The following is a 14309-nucleotide window of genomic DNA, read 5'->3' as shown; positions in this document are numbered from 1 at the left end:
GCACATTTTCGTTAACACTAAATCAGAGAAAAACAACATGTGAATCAAAATTAACATGTATTTATTCCTAAATTATACAAAAGTGACACAAATGATTTAGAAGTGAGTTTTTTTGAGTTTTATGATTATACTGTAAATCACTTTCACAAATCAGCCCCCAAATATAGTCTCCCATCATGTTGTTATACACACCTTGGTAGCAGCGCTCAAAGTCCAGCATAACCTGGTCAGAAAATGCATACATGTATCCACTAAGGCAGCTAGAACTAAACTGAAGTGATGGGCTTATGGCCCCTGTATTTATGTCTTATATTACTGGAGTTGTAACAAGTTCTACTGATGTTCTAGAACATTCTAGAAAGTTCTTGAACATTCTGAAAAGTTCTAGAAAGTTCTATGTCAGCTACTCAGCACTGAATCTACCTGAAATGCTGTGGAAAATAAATTTCAAAATATCACTGTCCTGGTCACAGAAGCTAAGTTTGAAGGGAATAATAGCCATTTTCTGTACTTTTTAGGTATAAGCAATTAGGAAATAGCACTTACTACCCAGGAACAAAAAACAAGCAGCACATACGTAGACCAGGCTGTAACCAGGATTTTAGAAATACTGAGGTCATGAGAACAAATCCCCCCCCAGTAGCACCCGATCCTCCACTTATATACTTGTTCTAGAGTTTTCCATCTAATAACACAGACTTCAGATGAAGTTTTTCTCCGTAGTCATTCGAAATATTGGTGTTTAAATGTTCCATTATTCTAAGCTCTTATCTTCTCATCTACAAGCGAGTAAATGGGCCTTGACTGCAGATTGTTTTGTTAACGGCTATGCAATTATATGAACATCTGTAAATGTATGTCTGTAAATGTAATCTCCCTACAGTATGTGATGCTCTTCAGGTTGTCTCAAAGCCTTTTCCGATGAAGAAAAACTAAATCCCTTTTTATGTTCTTTATTTTCTGATGACTTCACTGAACATCACCTCTACGGAAGCCACAGTCCTGCACATAGACAAGTTCAACCAAATGTGCATCTTGCTTTAATGTTTAATATCACTCCACTATGCATCAAATGATATATATTTACTTATTGATATTTAAATTAGAAGAAAGTAGAAGACTTTAGCTTTAAAGCTACATTAATCAATTTATTCTATGCCATTGTAAAATGCTAAATTATATTTCGTATATTATTACTATATTCTGTTATATTATTACAGCCATAGATATATATTATATTACATTGTATCTCCCCGGGGGATCAATAAAGACTTGCTTTATTGATCTTAAATGCTCCACCATGTTCAGCAGCTAGTAATTCTGTGTGTCTGCTGTTTGGTGCTGAGCAGGTAGTGTACAGTGGATTTGTTAGAGACACTTAATGAGAACGGTGAGACTGAACCAAAAAAGTAGTAGAAAAACTTTTTTACTAAAAATATTGATTAGCGCAGCTTTAGAAGCTGGCTCATCTGAGCATTTCTCAGTTGAGATTCAAAATATGTACAGCGATCTTGGACAATATTGTATGATTTCTAAGCTACTTACGAATGCTGTTGATAGTACTAGTAATTGCCATCTTATAAAAAATTTTTTGATATAGTTTGATATAGTCGTATCAAATTGTGTGTTTAAGTGATTAAACTAAACAAAGTTGATTCCCCCCAGTCATCTTTCTGTTTTGTAAACAGATCCCTACAATCAGTCACATATCCAGGTAATCCATTTCTCCCAAACTCCTGCACTAAACCCTCTGAGCAGCTGTCCAGGTCGCTGCGAGTTTACACACACAACCAGCCAGATTACAGTGACAACACAAACAAGTGGGGCTAAACCAACATCGTCATGCTAGCCACGGACTCCACATACTCTCTGATAAGCTTCAGACAGATTTAGCCTGAATTTTAATTTAATAGATTGGAGTGGCAAGAGGCTGCAGCAGATGTGGTGTTTGGCAGTGAGTGTTTGAACCGAGAGTTGTGAATAGAGGATATGAATAAAACCACAGACTGTGTATGTATGTGTGTGTGTATGTGTGTGTGTGTGTGTGCGTAATACTGAGAGCATGGTTGAAGGTTAGCAGTTATTTGAAGAGCAGTGTGTTCTGCAGTACACTGATGTTTTCTTTATGTAAAGTCTTCAGCTCGGTGTAGAGTGCAGAGCAAAGGTTCTATGAACACAGCTTGTGTTTTAAGTCTCCATGTTTTTTGTGTCTGTCTGGACGTTTGAACATGTCTGAAGAAAGAAAACTCATCTGGGCAAAGCAGCGACAGGTCAGATGTTAAGCAATGCATTCATTTAATTCAAACAACATTGTGTAGCAGCCGTTCACTCTTCTTTCGTTTCATCACCCTGCTGGATGTTTGAGTCTGAATTTCCTGCAAAGAATCCGCCTCCAAACAGAAGTCCTTCATTAAAGGGAATACACTGCCTCAAAGCACAAAAATGTCTCTTTGCCCCAGGAAATATATAGTCTGCACAAACCCAAACACTGTTTGGACACGTCAGTGGCTTTTCTGTTCATCTTTTGCGAGAGTTGGTGACACATAGGGCAGTTCTGAAACTGCAGTGAGAGCAGGATAGAGACATCAGGCAGAGGAAAACTCCTGACTAACTGAGATATTATGACTTTATTTCTGGAAGAAAAAAAAATCACTTTTGCATGTTTAAAAAGATATTTCAAATTCAAACAGAGGTATATAATTTATCCAAAAAGACTTTTATGTGCAACATTTTTATGTGCAGAAAAAAAAAATCTTATTCAGTCACTGCTGAACCATAATATAAAACATAACTTAATGCAGAAGTCTGGACAATGAACTGAAGGCTTTAAGTTAAATTATCATACCATGTGTACCCCATGCTGGGCTGCTTAGTAATGACTCCTCCACTAACTCACCATGCCCTCCTTCAAAGGCTGATTTTTCTAATATGTTAGTAATGAGATGGAAATATCCTTAAATTATATGTCTGTCTGTCTTTATGCATTTACTTTAAATTTGTCAATAGCATATGTAAAAGATGTGGAAAGACAAAGAGTAGACATGTTACAAGCATCAGACTTTTAAACAAATAAAATAACCTTTTAAATACTGACACATTATGCAACGTATATGATAGAACAATACACAAAAAGAGAAACAGAGTGGTTAAATAAACATTAAAACAAGTTATTAAACTGTATCACACAAGCCCCATAACCTGAAGGCCCAAAGTGATCTGAGTGTTACTTTGTGGTAATATGATTCATTTGTGTTATGAACCACAACAACACAGCAAATACTGAAAGCCCATATGGTGCTCTGATATTTTTTCTTAATCCTGAAGCTCTGTTTTTTAGAGTGGCCCTGTTTCAAAATCCATTTAATACATTCAATATTTCAGTTGTATTGTGCATATTCTTAAACAAATTTGTGTTTAATCAAATATTTTATTAACTTTCAACAAACCCGAGGCAGGGTGGTTGGCTAACAACATTTAAGCTTGTACATATAAGTGATAAGTTTAATAGAAGATAATACAAAATAGAAGAACTTGAGGAATATAAACCCTCATATGGCAATTATTTTTCACTATTTAGATTGTTTTTTAACTACTCTCCCCATTAATGCATGTCTATATGTCATTGTGTTATGGGTTAAATTCATTCATATAAGGAAATAAATATATATATATATTATTTGTTAAAGTCAGGGAAATGTAGCGTTTTATACAGTTAAAGCGTTCACACACACGTCCTTAAGTGAGAGAGAAGAGAGAGAGAAATAAAGTGGCATGTAAGGATAGGACAGAGGGAGAGAAAGAGGGTGTATGAGTAGAAATGAGAGAGGGAGAGAGAGAGAGAGAGAGAGAGAGAGAGAGAGAGAGAGTGAGAGAGAGAGAGAGAGTGAGAGAGAGAGAGCGCGTTAACAGAGATAGAGTGAGTCTTGGGGCTCCAGGAGGAACCAGGCAGTCTTTAGAACAGCAGACTATGGACTTCATATCCCTGGTTGCTATCGGTGGAGCGGCGGGTGTCGGCCCGGGAACCTCTAACTCTCCTCTCCCCTCTGCTTCATGTCCCCTTCTCTTCCTCTGAAGCTTGCGGAGGAACTTCACCGACAGCTCCGGAACAGCGCGGCGGGCCAGGAGTCACGGGCTGTCGGGTTGTGTTTTGAGGAGGCGTGGAGAAGATGCGGAGCAGACCACGGATGACCTGAACTTCCTTTCCTTCCTGGCTGCTTTGGTCAGGACTTGGCACATTCAGCATAATGCCCCAGTTCTCCGCCGGCAAACCAAGTGAGACCAGTCCTGCTCCGCAGCGGGAGCGGAGAGCGGACGCAGCGGGCAGGATGCGGACTCTGTGCCCGGTGTGAGCGCAGCAGTCTGCGGAGAGACCAGCAGACTGGCTTTATGTGCAGCAGCAAGACTTTCTGCTTTCCTAAAGGTAAGAAAGACGAAAAAACAATTAGGTTTGTCAATTATCAATCAAATATAATTATATTTCTTTTCCCACTAAAATTCCACATCTATTCCCTTCTGCAAAAACTGAGGTTTTTCTTTTACTCTTTTAAAAATAATTATCACAATCAGCATTTACAGACAGATTTTTACAAATTTAAGTATTTATTTAACAGTTATTATGCATTCTCAAAACTCTATTTTATTCATTTCTTTAATAAATGCCATCATCCACTTCATTTCCATTAGGTGTAAAAGCAAAAAAGACGGCGCGCTCTCTCAGAGCAATCCAAATGAACTACCCGCCAGATTATTCTCCAAACTGGGACAGCGCTGCTCAACAACAAAGGCTGTCTGTAGACAACTTTTTATAGGGGCTCATGAATATATATGTCATAGAATTGATGCCAAAGACCCTGCTGATAAGGTCAGGTCACCATAATTGGACTCAGTTTGATGCCTTGTTTGGCCCCCCAAGGAACATTACATAACTATTGAACTGCCTTGGCCACAAATCAATGCAATCTGTCAATTGGCTGCTGCTGCCTGGTGCCATTTTATTAATCATCACTACCACCCAGATAACAATCACTAATAATACATTATCATCACTTCCTATGCAGGGACTGTATTGGATTGTTAAGTGCAGCAGTATAGGGAGTTTTATTTTATCAATGTGTTCCTGAATTCAGCTAAATAATGAGGCTTTTGTGTGTGTGCCAACTAATACCATTGCTGTGGACAAGGAAATTGCTCCACTTTATTTAAATCATATGACCTTGTGCACACAGTAGCACCTCTGCACCTCCTCATTGCGAGAGGCCCACATCGATCTTAGTTGTGTCCCCGTGCAAGGAATTTGTCTCATCTTATCTCTGCTGACAGGTTGCGTTCATCACTATCCAGGACTCCTCCTCTCTTCCAGCACAGCAGCAAAACTTAATGAATCAAAAGAAGGGTGAAGAAGAATGCAAAAGATTAGTCTAATTTAGCGTTAATTAAGGGCAAATATTTGGCTTTGTAGCAAGTACTGATATCTGATGTCCCTTCTTTCACCTCTTGATAATTCCCCCCCTGAGGATGACTTTCCTGTGTGCCGTGGGGCAGGGCACTATCCATCAGGGGTGAACTGCCTGGGTAACAGATTCATGGTGCTCATCAGTGAGCCAGTCGTCTCCTTCACCAGCTCACTTCACACCTCATTGCTTGCAAAATGCTTTTGGCTGACATGTTTTAATCCTTTGAATTTGTCCATCTTTTTAAATGTTCTTTTTGTGAGTTTGTTCACGTTTGTGGTTATCAACTCGGGAAGGGGGGGGAAAAAAGTTTGAATCCGCTTAGTATATGTTTTCATTTAAGATTAGAGCTCATGTTTGTGATCTGCACACTGACTTGGAATTTTTAATCTTGTTTTTCCTGACATTTTACCACACCTCTGCTCTCTGTATCTTTTCAAATATCATTTTCTTCCAGCTGTGTGTCTAAGGAATATGTAACAGATCTGTAAGTCATTTGTATGCACACTGCTCTGCTCTCCCAATTTACAATGCCTCACTTTGCATTTGTGGGATAGAAAGGAAAGAAAACTCCTTTGGTTTTTGGTGGAAAGCATGCATTTTTAGGGGGGGCAAAGACTGATTTTCTTATTATTCTTCTTTTGCAACAGGTTTCAGGATCCAAAGGTCAAGTCTGAGAGAAGCTTCATTGTTCTGGGACCAGCGGTTTTTAACGTGAAAGAGAAAGGAAGCAAGAAGAGGACATCCAATGATAACCCTCCAGTGTATTGTACATGGCTCTGTCAGCATCGATTGCTTAGGAAAGCTCTTCCCACTGGTAAAAGAGTAGAGAGGGTGAAAATGTGATGAACTTTATTAATGTCTCCCAGCTTAATTATGGACAGTGGCTGGTGAAGGAATCATATTGCTTAATGAGACCATTGCTCTTATGTTGGGAAGCTTAGGACAACTAATTACCAAGGGATTACTCAAGACCTTCTTCAGCACCAGGCTGTACATGTGGCCAAAATCTAATGACTGTTCTGTTGGATTTTTCGAATCCCAGTTTCTTATTGTTTTTTCTTTGATGTGATTTCTGTATTTTTCCTGATACTTTTGAAATGGAGATACAGTGGCGTCTATGGAATAAGGACTTGGCCTCCTTCATAAGGCCGTGGATACCCATACTGTTAGGCCTTCACCTGCAGTTCTCCCGGGCTTCCAACTGTCCCGAGGAGTGCCGTTGTGATCGCACCTTTGTTTACTGCAACGAGCGGAGCCTGACCTCAGTGCCTCTGGGAATTGGTGAGGGTTATAAGACCCTTTACCTCCATAACAACCAAATCAATAATGCTGGTTTCCCTTTGGAGCTCCATCATGTGGCATCTGTGGAAACTGTGTATCTCTATGGCAACCAGCTGGATGAATTCCCCATCAACCTGCCCAAAAATGTAAGGGTTCTCCATCTGCAAGAGAACAACATTCAGACCATCTCCAGAGCAGCTCTAGCCCAGCTTCTTTGGCTGGAGGAGCTGCATTTGGATGATAACTCCATTTCTACTGTAGGGGTCGAGGAAGGGGCCTTCCGTGAGGCCGTGAGCCTGAAGATGCTCTTCCTCACCAAAAACCACCTGAGCAGTGTGCCTATTGGTCTTCCAGATGATCTAAAAGAGTTGCGATTGGATGAGAACCGGATCGCAGTCATCGCAGAGGAAGCATTTAGGAATGTCACTCGGCTGGAGCGTCTCCTGTTGGATGGAAACCTGTTGACAGATGAAGGGATTGCACCAGGGACCTTCCAGGACCTGGCCATCCTGAGAGAGCTCTCCCTGGCCCGCAACTCACTCACATACCCGCCCCCATTCCTCCCAGGGGAGGTGCTCGTCAAGTTAAACTTTCAGGAAAATCAGATAAACCGGATCCCTATCAGGGCATTCTCAGGATTGCACAAGCTGGAGAGACTGGATATTTCTAGCAACCAGCTGCAGTCGCTGACACAGGGGGTCTTTGATGGCCTCGTCAGTCTCAGACAGCTCACTGTTCGGAACAACCTTTGGCTGTGTGACTGCAGCATCAAATGGGTGGTGTCATGGCTTAAATCTCTGCCAGCCTCGCTCAATGTGCGCGGCTTCATGTGCCATAAACCTGAAAAGTTCCGAGGTATGGTGATCAGGGAGCTGAGTGCTGAACTGGTCCAGTGCCCGCAGAGCACAGCGACAGCACCGTTGTCCACTTCAACAGCTGACACTGCACTGGTCCCATCCTTTTCATCTTCTACAGACTCCCAGTATGTTTCCCCCTCCTCAAGGCAACCTTTCCCCACATTACCCACCCTCTACCCTGTCTATACAACCAGAGAGGGGGGGTTGAGGACTAAGCGACCTCTGGATCCCCGAAGGGAGACTCTTCAGGTCACATTTGCCATCTTGAATGGCTCAGCTATCCATGTCAGCTGGGTGGCTGCCTTTCCAGTCACTGCCTACAAGGTGACCTGGGCCAGGATGGGGCCCAGTCTGACAGGGGACACAGTGAGGGAGAGGATAGTGGGTGGGGATCACCGGGGTATCCGACTGGCTAACCTTGAGCCAAAGTCCACCTATCGGATCTGTGTCATTCCCTTAGATGCATTCAATAATTACCGGCCCAAAGATGATACAGTGTGCACAGAGGCCATGACCACACCGGCCTCTTTCAGCCCTGATAACAACAAAAGACCATCAGGGCCGGAGCAGGCCACGCAACAAGAACCCAGCTCACCTTTCTTGCTGGCTGGGCTGATCGGTGGGGCTGTGATTGTCGTCCTGGTCATACTCCTCAGCATCTTCTGCTGGCATATGCACAAGAAGAGCCGCTCCAAGTCCTCCACCAAGTGGAAATACAATCGTGGTCGGAGAAAAGATGACTATTGTGAAGCAGGCACAAAAAAGGATAATTCCATCCTGGAAATGACTGAGACCAGCTTTCAGATAGTCTCACTCAACAACGAGCAGCTCCTCAAGGGAGATTTCCGCATTCAGCCTATTTACACCCCTAATGGTGGCATCGGCTTCCGGGACTGCCCCCTGGGGAACAACAGCACAGTCTACTGCAAGAACAATGTTCAAGATGCAGACTTTTGTCGCACATGATGGTTTTAGAGAGCATCAGGAGCATTTTTACTGACAACTACCCACACTTTACTGGACACTGTACAGTGTTAATATTATTTGAAACCCCCGTGTCTTCAAGAAATGTAATTTATACAACTGGCTGGACGATATCTTTTATATAACAACTTTGGATTTATAAGTTATTGGTTTCTGGAGTTGTGCTGTTTGAGTTGACATGTACAATCAGGATTCATTTATTTCTAAGTATTAAGGCTGGGTCTCACTTTGATTTTCAGTAATAGTGAATGATTTTGAAGTCATTGTATACTGTGACCATAACAGGTACAGGATCCACACTGTAGCTGTAGTACATCATGAGAGGACTGAAACCAGCTAGTGAACTCATGTATGAGAGAGAGAAGAAAAGAGACAGGCACAAATCAGCTACTTTCACCACTAGAGGGCATATTTTTCTTGAAATCATACAGTCCACAACAGTTTTCAATGTGAAAACAGTGTGACTGTTTTTAATCAAGTCATCACAGTAATATGGCACATTTCTTTAATTGCAGCTACACTCAATAGAGAGGCAAATTATTAGATTCCTGCTCTAGGAAGAGGACATATTTTTATGCAAACGGAATTTCTCTCTACTTCAAAAAGGAAATTTAAAGGTCACACTCATTACACATTCACAGAAAGTGGCAGGCTGCAGTGTTTTCACCTGCTTTTCGAGATTAATACATTACCACTGTAAAGGGGTCATGTTCTTTGTGCTGGCTGTGTTTGATGGTGGGTGTCACAAAGTAAGCAGCAAAAAAGCACATCTACCATCTACTGTATGTTGAACCCATTAAAAACCAACAATTTCCCTTTTTTTTCAGCAAAAATAATATTATGGTAAAACAGTATATATATATGTGCCTTGAAGTTATCAGCTTAAAATGTCTTTTGAATCCATGTTTTTGCACAAAAGGTGTACTGTATATACATTCAATTGGAATTATTGTTGATGAAACCTCTTGCTCTTGATTATTTATTTACCTCATTACACATTTAATTAAAACATATCTTAAAATTGAACTTACTCCTCATGATCTGTCCCAGAATTGTCACTGTCTAAAAGTATGTAGAAGAGTTCAGTGTGATAGTAACAGAGGTCTGTTTGGAGAGGGAAGAGTCCTTTGGGGATGACTGGTAAAAGCTCAAAAGCCACAAATGGATTGCACTCAAAACCTGCTTAACACCAAGCTATATGAAAGCAGCCTCACTGCTGAATTGTATGGGACTAAGGGCATACATATGAGAACTTCCAGCCAGTGATGTCAAACAATAACCTAAATTTGTGGCACATTAGGTAATGTCATACCTAGATGAGGAATTAAAATAGTGCTAAATGACCTGTAAAGTGTTTCAAGTCACAGATTCAAAACTGTTATTGCATAAAAACATTATATTATATTGTCTGAAGCTGTCAACGCAGGTTGCAGGGCTGTATCTGCAACATTTTTAATGAGGGATTTCATGTGGGGGCCACAGCCTCATAGGAGTGGAGCCAGTTATATGAAGCACATGAGGACAGATGCATGAAGCAAACAGACTGCATGTTTATTTCACATTAAGGGTCATTTCACCCAATTCACAAAAAAATATATTTTCTCACTAGTGCAGTGATTCTCAAACTCTTCCTTTCAATGTAAGATTCATGCACCCTCAAAGTAAACTGATTAGATTTCTATCAATCATTTAAGTAGTGGGGGAACCAGTAACAGAACAAGCCAAACTGAATTTCTTTGAAATAACTATACGGATTGACAGACCAATACTGAATTTTTAAGGCCAATACTAATATCAGTATTTAAAATCAGATAACGTTATACCAGCCAATATATCTGTTTTTTTCATAAACACATGATACAAACAAGCTGTTTTGATAAGAATCATAATAAATAAAACACTGTGACTGAGACACAGTGAGCAGAGCACTACAGTTGAAAAAATAAACTTGTCAGTGCTCTCAAACTATCTTACACATTTCTTTGACATTTCTTGTCACTTATTGTACTACATTAAATCAGATACCTTTAATAAGTCATTTAAGTCAATATTGGCTGATATATTGTCCCAGCTGATTAATTGGTCAGGCTCTAGCAATATAGTAACATTGTCTAGATCATAATCTGACTTTTGGTTTTCATATATGTTTCTCATTAGTTTTGGTTGTACTAGTAAAATACTAGTTAAACACAAAAGACACGAGGCTCTCTGACAGTGAATTTGAGAGCAGGATAGGCCCATCATAAAGTTTGTCATTTGTTTCTTGTTAAAAGTATTCCCATCTTGCACTTTACAAGTTGTCTTGATATCTGAAGTAATCTTGTGGAATCTTGATAGCCAATGTCTTGTTTAACTATTGTTCTCCAACAAATCAGAAAGTGGTATCTCTCCATACAGATAGTTGTGGTTTTATTTGTCCAGGTTTTGAGATACTTGTCTCTGAGATTTCTTCCTCCACTGGAATATAGTTGGTGGTGCTCACAGCATTTAAAAATGTCATTAAAAAACCTTAGCTGCAACATCTCTGTGCAAAAACACACCACAGAACATATTGTTAGTAGTTCTCATAATATTTCTCGCTGGAAAGTAGTGCAATGAAAATTTATTACAGTGTGGATTATCCAGAATAACCAGGACACTGTGAGCACCACCAACTAAATTCAATTCACCTCCATTGCATTGGGGTAGAAGAAGAAATCTTAATAACAGATAGACAAATAAAACCCAAACTACCGTATCTGTATGGCCAGATAACATTAGAGGTTAATGAGTAAATACATTTTTTTGTAATTTGGGAGAAATTACCCATTTGTAGAATAAAATGTCAAAATTCACAACAAGTGTTAACTTGCAAACATTCAAAAATTTTCCTTTGTCATCAGGCTAGTATGTTCTTTTGTGCAGCTTTCAGTGGTGCCAGTGTTAACTGTAAATCAGTGCTGTTGTTGGCAAGAACAACACATGGTTTGATTATTGTTCATATTTTTCAAATGCCTCTTTTATCAGTTGGCTTAATTTGGAAAAAAAACAAGATTTTTCAAGCCATTTTTACCTTTGAATTTATTCTAATTTATTTATTTTTTGACAAAAGAGATCCTTGTGCTATTAGTTGAAATAGGTCATCTAAAGAGCCACCTGTGTGTGTTTACTTAACGATGGACTGAGAGAGGAGCATTTGAGGTGATTTATGTAAAATGGTTTATCTGGAGAGCTCTTTGGAGGCTCATGCTGCTTGTCCCAGTACATGTTATTTTGCCAGAGTCTGTGTTTCCTGAATCGCTACAACAGAGGTCAGGATGACCCATTAGTCAGAATGGCCACTCAAAATTGTAAGAATAAGAGTTATGTTTAAAAATCTACTATATCAAACTACTGTTCCCAAGATCAAAAATTAACTTTCAAGCTCAAACTTTGGTTGTATTTGTCCAGGTTTTAGGCATCTGTGTTTCAGAATTTCCAAAAGCTGTTAGTCTGGATGATCCACTGTCAACAGTTCACATTGGGACTCTTTCATCTGTAGAAAGCTCCAAAGAACTGTTGACAATGAGGTCTGTGGCTTATCCAGAGTAATGGTATCACTGCTATTCTTATATTTTAACAAATGCTTTACACTATTAGGGTAAAAAGGTTGTCTTTTATAAGAATCATTTACAGATTAATTGAAGTGTTAATACAGAGTTTATAGCAACTTTCACTAACAAAGACCACACCATTTGAACGATATAAAAAGTAGATTTATTTGTATTGTCAAGAGGGTTCAGGATTGGATGAGGATAGTGTATGGTGGGCTGGATGGGGGTCGAGGAGAGGGATGAAGGGGGTCGATGGCATGGTGATGACCGGCGACCAAATGGAATCACAAAGAGGCTGGAGCGTCTAGGAACCCGGGGGTTGAGACTCAGGATGGGAGACATGTCTCGATGAGGTTTCTGCTTCATCGTCCCCCAAAGTTAACTTCATTGGACTAAGTAAAAACCGACTCTTTGTTGCTGAGGTAGGTATGGAATCTTGGGAAGACTAGCGGTCGAGATTTATTTATTTAATTTTAACAGGTGATCTGGGATTTCTTATTTGGGAGCGGCTGAAGCGGCTCCACTGCGGAAGAATTGGCCATTGGAGTACGTTTGGGAATGTGGACTGACTTTGTCGATGTGGGGAGACAGGTTGCCTGTGCGGAGAGTTTGGTAGTGGGCCAGGAAGTCTAAAGTGAGGGGCAAACATTTGGCATAAGATGTAGTTTGGACTTAAAGATAACATGCCAGAGTGTGCGTGAAACAAGGCTAGGTGTGGTGCCCCTGAGGACAGTTTTATGGAGACGTTAGTTTGGCTGGCGTAGACATGTATTGTGGAAGATTTAATCTTGAGAATGGAACGGGCGAAGGTGGTGAAGCTTGAGAGGGTCAGGACGTTGAATGAAGGGAACGAAAGACCGTGGGAGGCATGAATGCTGAAAATGGAGGGACCGGCTTTCAAGTGGGAATCTGAGTCTGGTGCCAAGGATTTAAATTTCTAGTTTATTATGGTCCACGACGATGTAGTAGGCTGTATGAACGAGGATGACTGGAAGACCGCTCATGCCTGCTCTGGAGGCTGTGCAGAACAGGAAAGCTTGGCTTTGTAGGCTGTGGAGGGGTGGAGTGGCGGAGGCCAGAGTGAAAGTGCTCGTGGGCACAGTGTTAACGATGGCTGGAGCGAGGGGATGGGCGACGGGGGGTGCTGAAGACACAGAAAAAACATTTGGGTGTTGGAGAAGGGAGGGGAACAGGGATAGAACAGTAGGAAACTGAGTGGGTCCATCAGGGAGCACTGTGGCTCGGTGCAACTGTTGCTGTAGTAACGGCTGGACCGGAGGTGGCTGAGGGAAGAAACATAAAAGAAGGAGCTGCTGGAGCGGGTGGAGCTGAAAGCATAGAGGTAGCTGCAGCTGAAGGAAGGGAAGAGGAAAGGATGAGGGGATGTATGTGCGGGGGTTGATTGTGCAGCCTGCGGACACGGGGTTAAGAGAAAAGACGAAAAACACGAGACAGATCAGACAGAGAGGGAGCATACGACCTGGCCCTGTGAGAGGGCTGAAGCAGTTGGCTGCGTTGTGACGTTATCGACGTGCGGCGTACGGGTGGTGCTGGGCGGGGAACCCAGAAGTGAGCGGCTGTCCGGAGCGGTGGTGGAGGTGGAGGCAGAGAGGAGTAGGAAGAACCAGGTTTTGTTGTCAGTTCAGCGAAACGGGATTTGTATCTGGAGTTCAGCCTGGCCTTCAGCCGGGGCTGAAAAAGTCTAGGCTCTGTTGTAGTAGGCGGCGTTGTGACGTCATCAGTGTGCGAGGGCCCGGCGGCGGATAATGAACCCGGAAGAGCGGGAGGATTTGAGCTGCCGGCAAGAGGGTTGATGGAAGTACAGTCTGCATAGAGTTTGAAAGTTTGTCTTTATCATCGTTTCGTAGGAGTGGGACGACCGTCTCCTTGAGAGCTTGCTGGAGGTGAGCAAACATCCAGTTGAAGATGTTAATCGCTTGGAAAAGAGCTGCGTCTGAGTGGGCCATTGCTCGGATGCGTGTGGAGCGTCTGGATCCCAGCTGATCAGAAGCGCGGCGTCTGGAAGAGAAGGGTTCCATGTGGATGTAGTGGTGAAGGAGATATCACGTTGGTACTGCTGGATCTAGTCGTGGGTGGTATGTTGCCAAGGAACGTGGATCATGGAGCACAGGCGGGAGGTAAGTGTTTGCGATGCAAGCATG

At 41.6% G+C, this 14309-nt stretch overlaps 1 protein-coding gene across 1 annotated transcript in view; it reads left to right on the top strand.

Annotated features, from left to right (window-relative positions):
* Positions 1 to 9601, top strand: part of si:dkey-87k14.1 (leucine-rich repeat transmembrane protein FLRT2) — a 59395-nt gene extending 49794 nt beyond the window's left edge. Inside the window, exons 2-3 of the mRNA XM_067614537.1 lie at positions 4075 to 4420; positions 6101 to 9601. Coding sequence (XP_067470638.1) covers positions 6551 to 8557 — 2007 coding nt within the window. The 5' untranslated portion in view covers positions 4075 to 4420; positions 6101 to 6550 and the 3' untranslated portion in view covers positions 8558 to 9601. The remainder of the gene's footprint in view (positions 1 to 4074; positions 4421 to 6100) is intronic.
* The last annotated feature ends 4708 nt before the right edge of the window (positions 9602 to 14309 follow it).

Source organism: Thunnus thynnus, chromosome 16 (genome assembly GCF_963924715.1).
Source record: "Thunnus thynnus chromosome 16, fThuThy2.1, whole genome shotgun sequence".
In the NCBI taxonomy this organism is placed as follows: Eukaryota; Metazoa; Chordata; class Actinopteri; order Scombriformes; family Scombridae; genus Thunnus; species Thunnus thynnus.
Note: the sequence above shows the minus strand (reverse complement) of the source record. Positions and strands in the feature narration are given on the sequence as shown.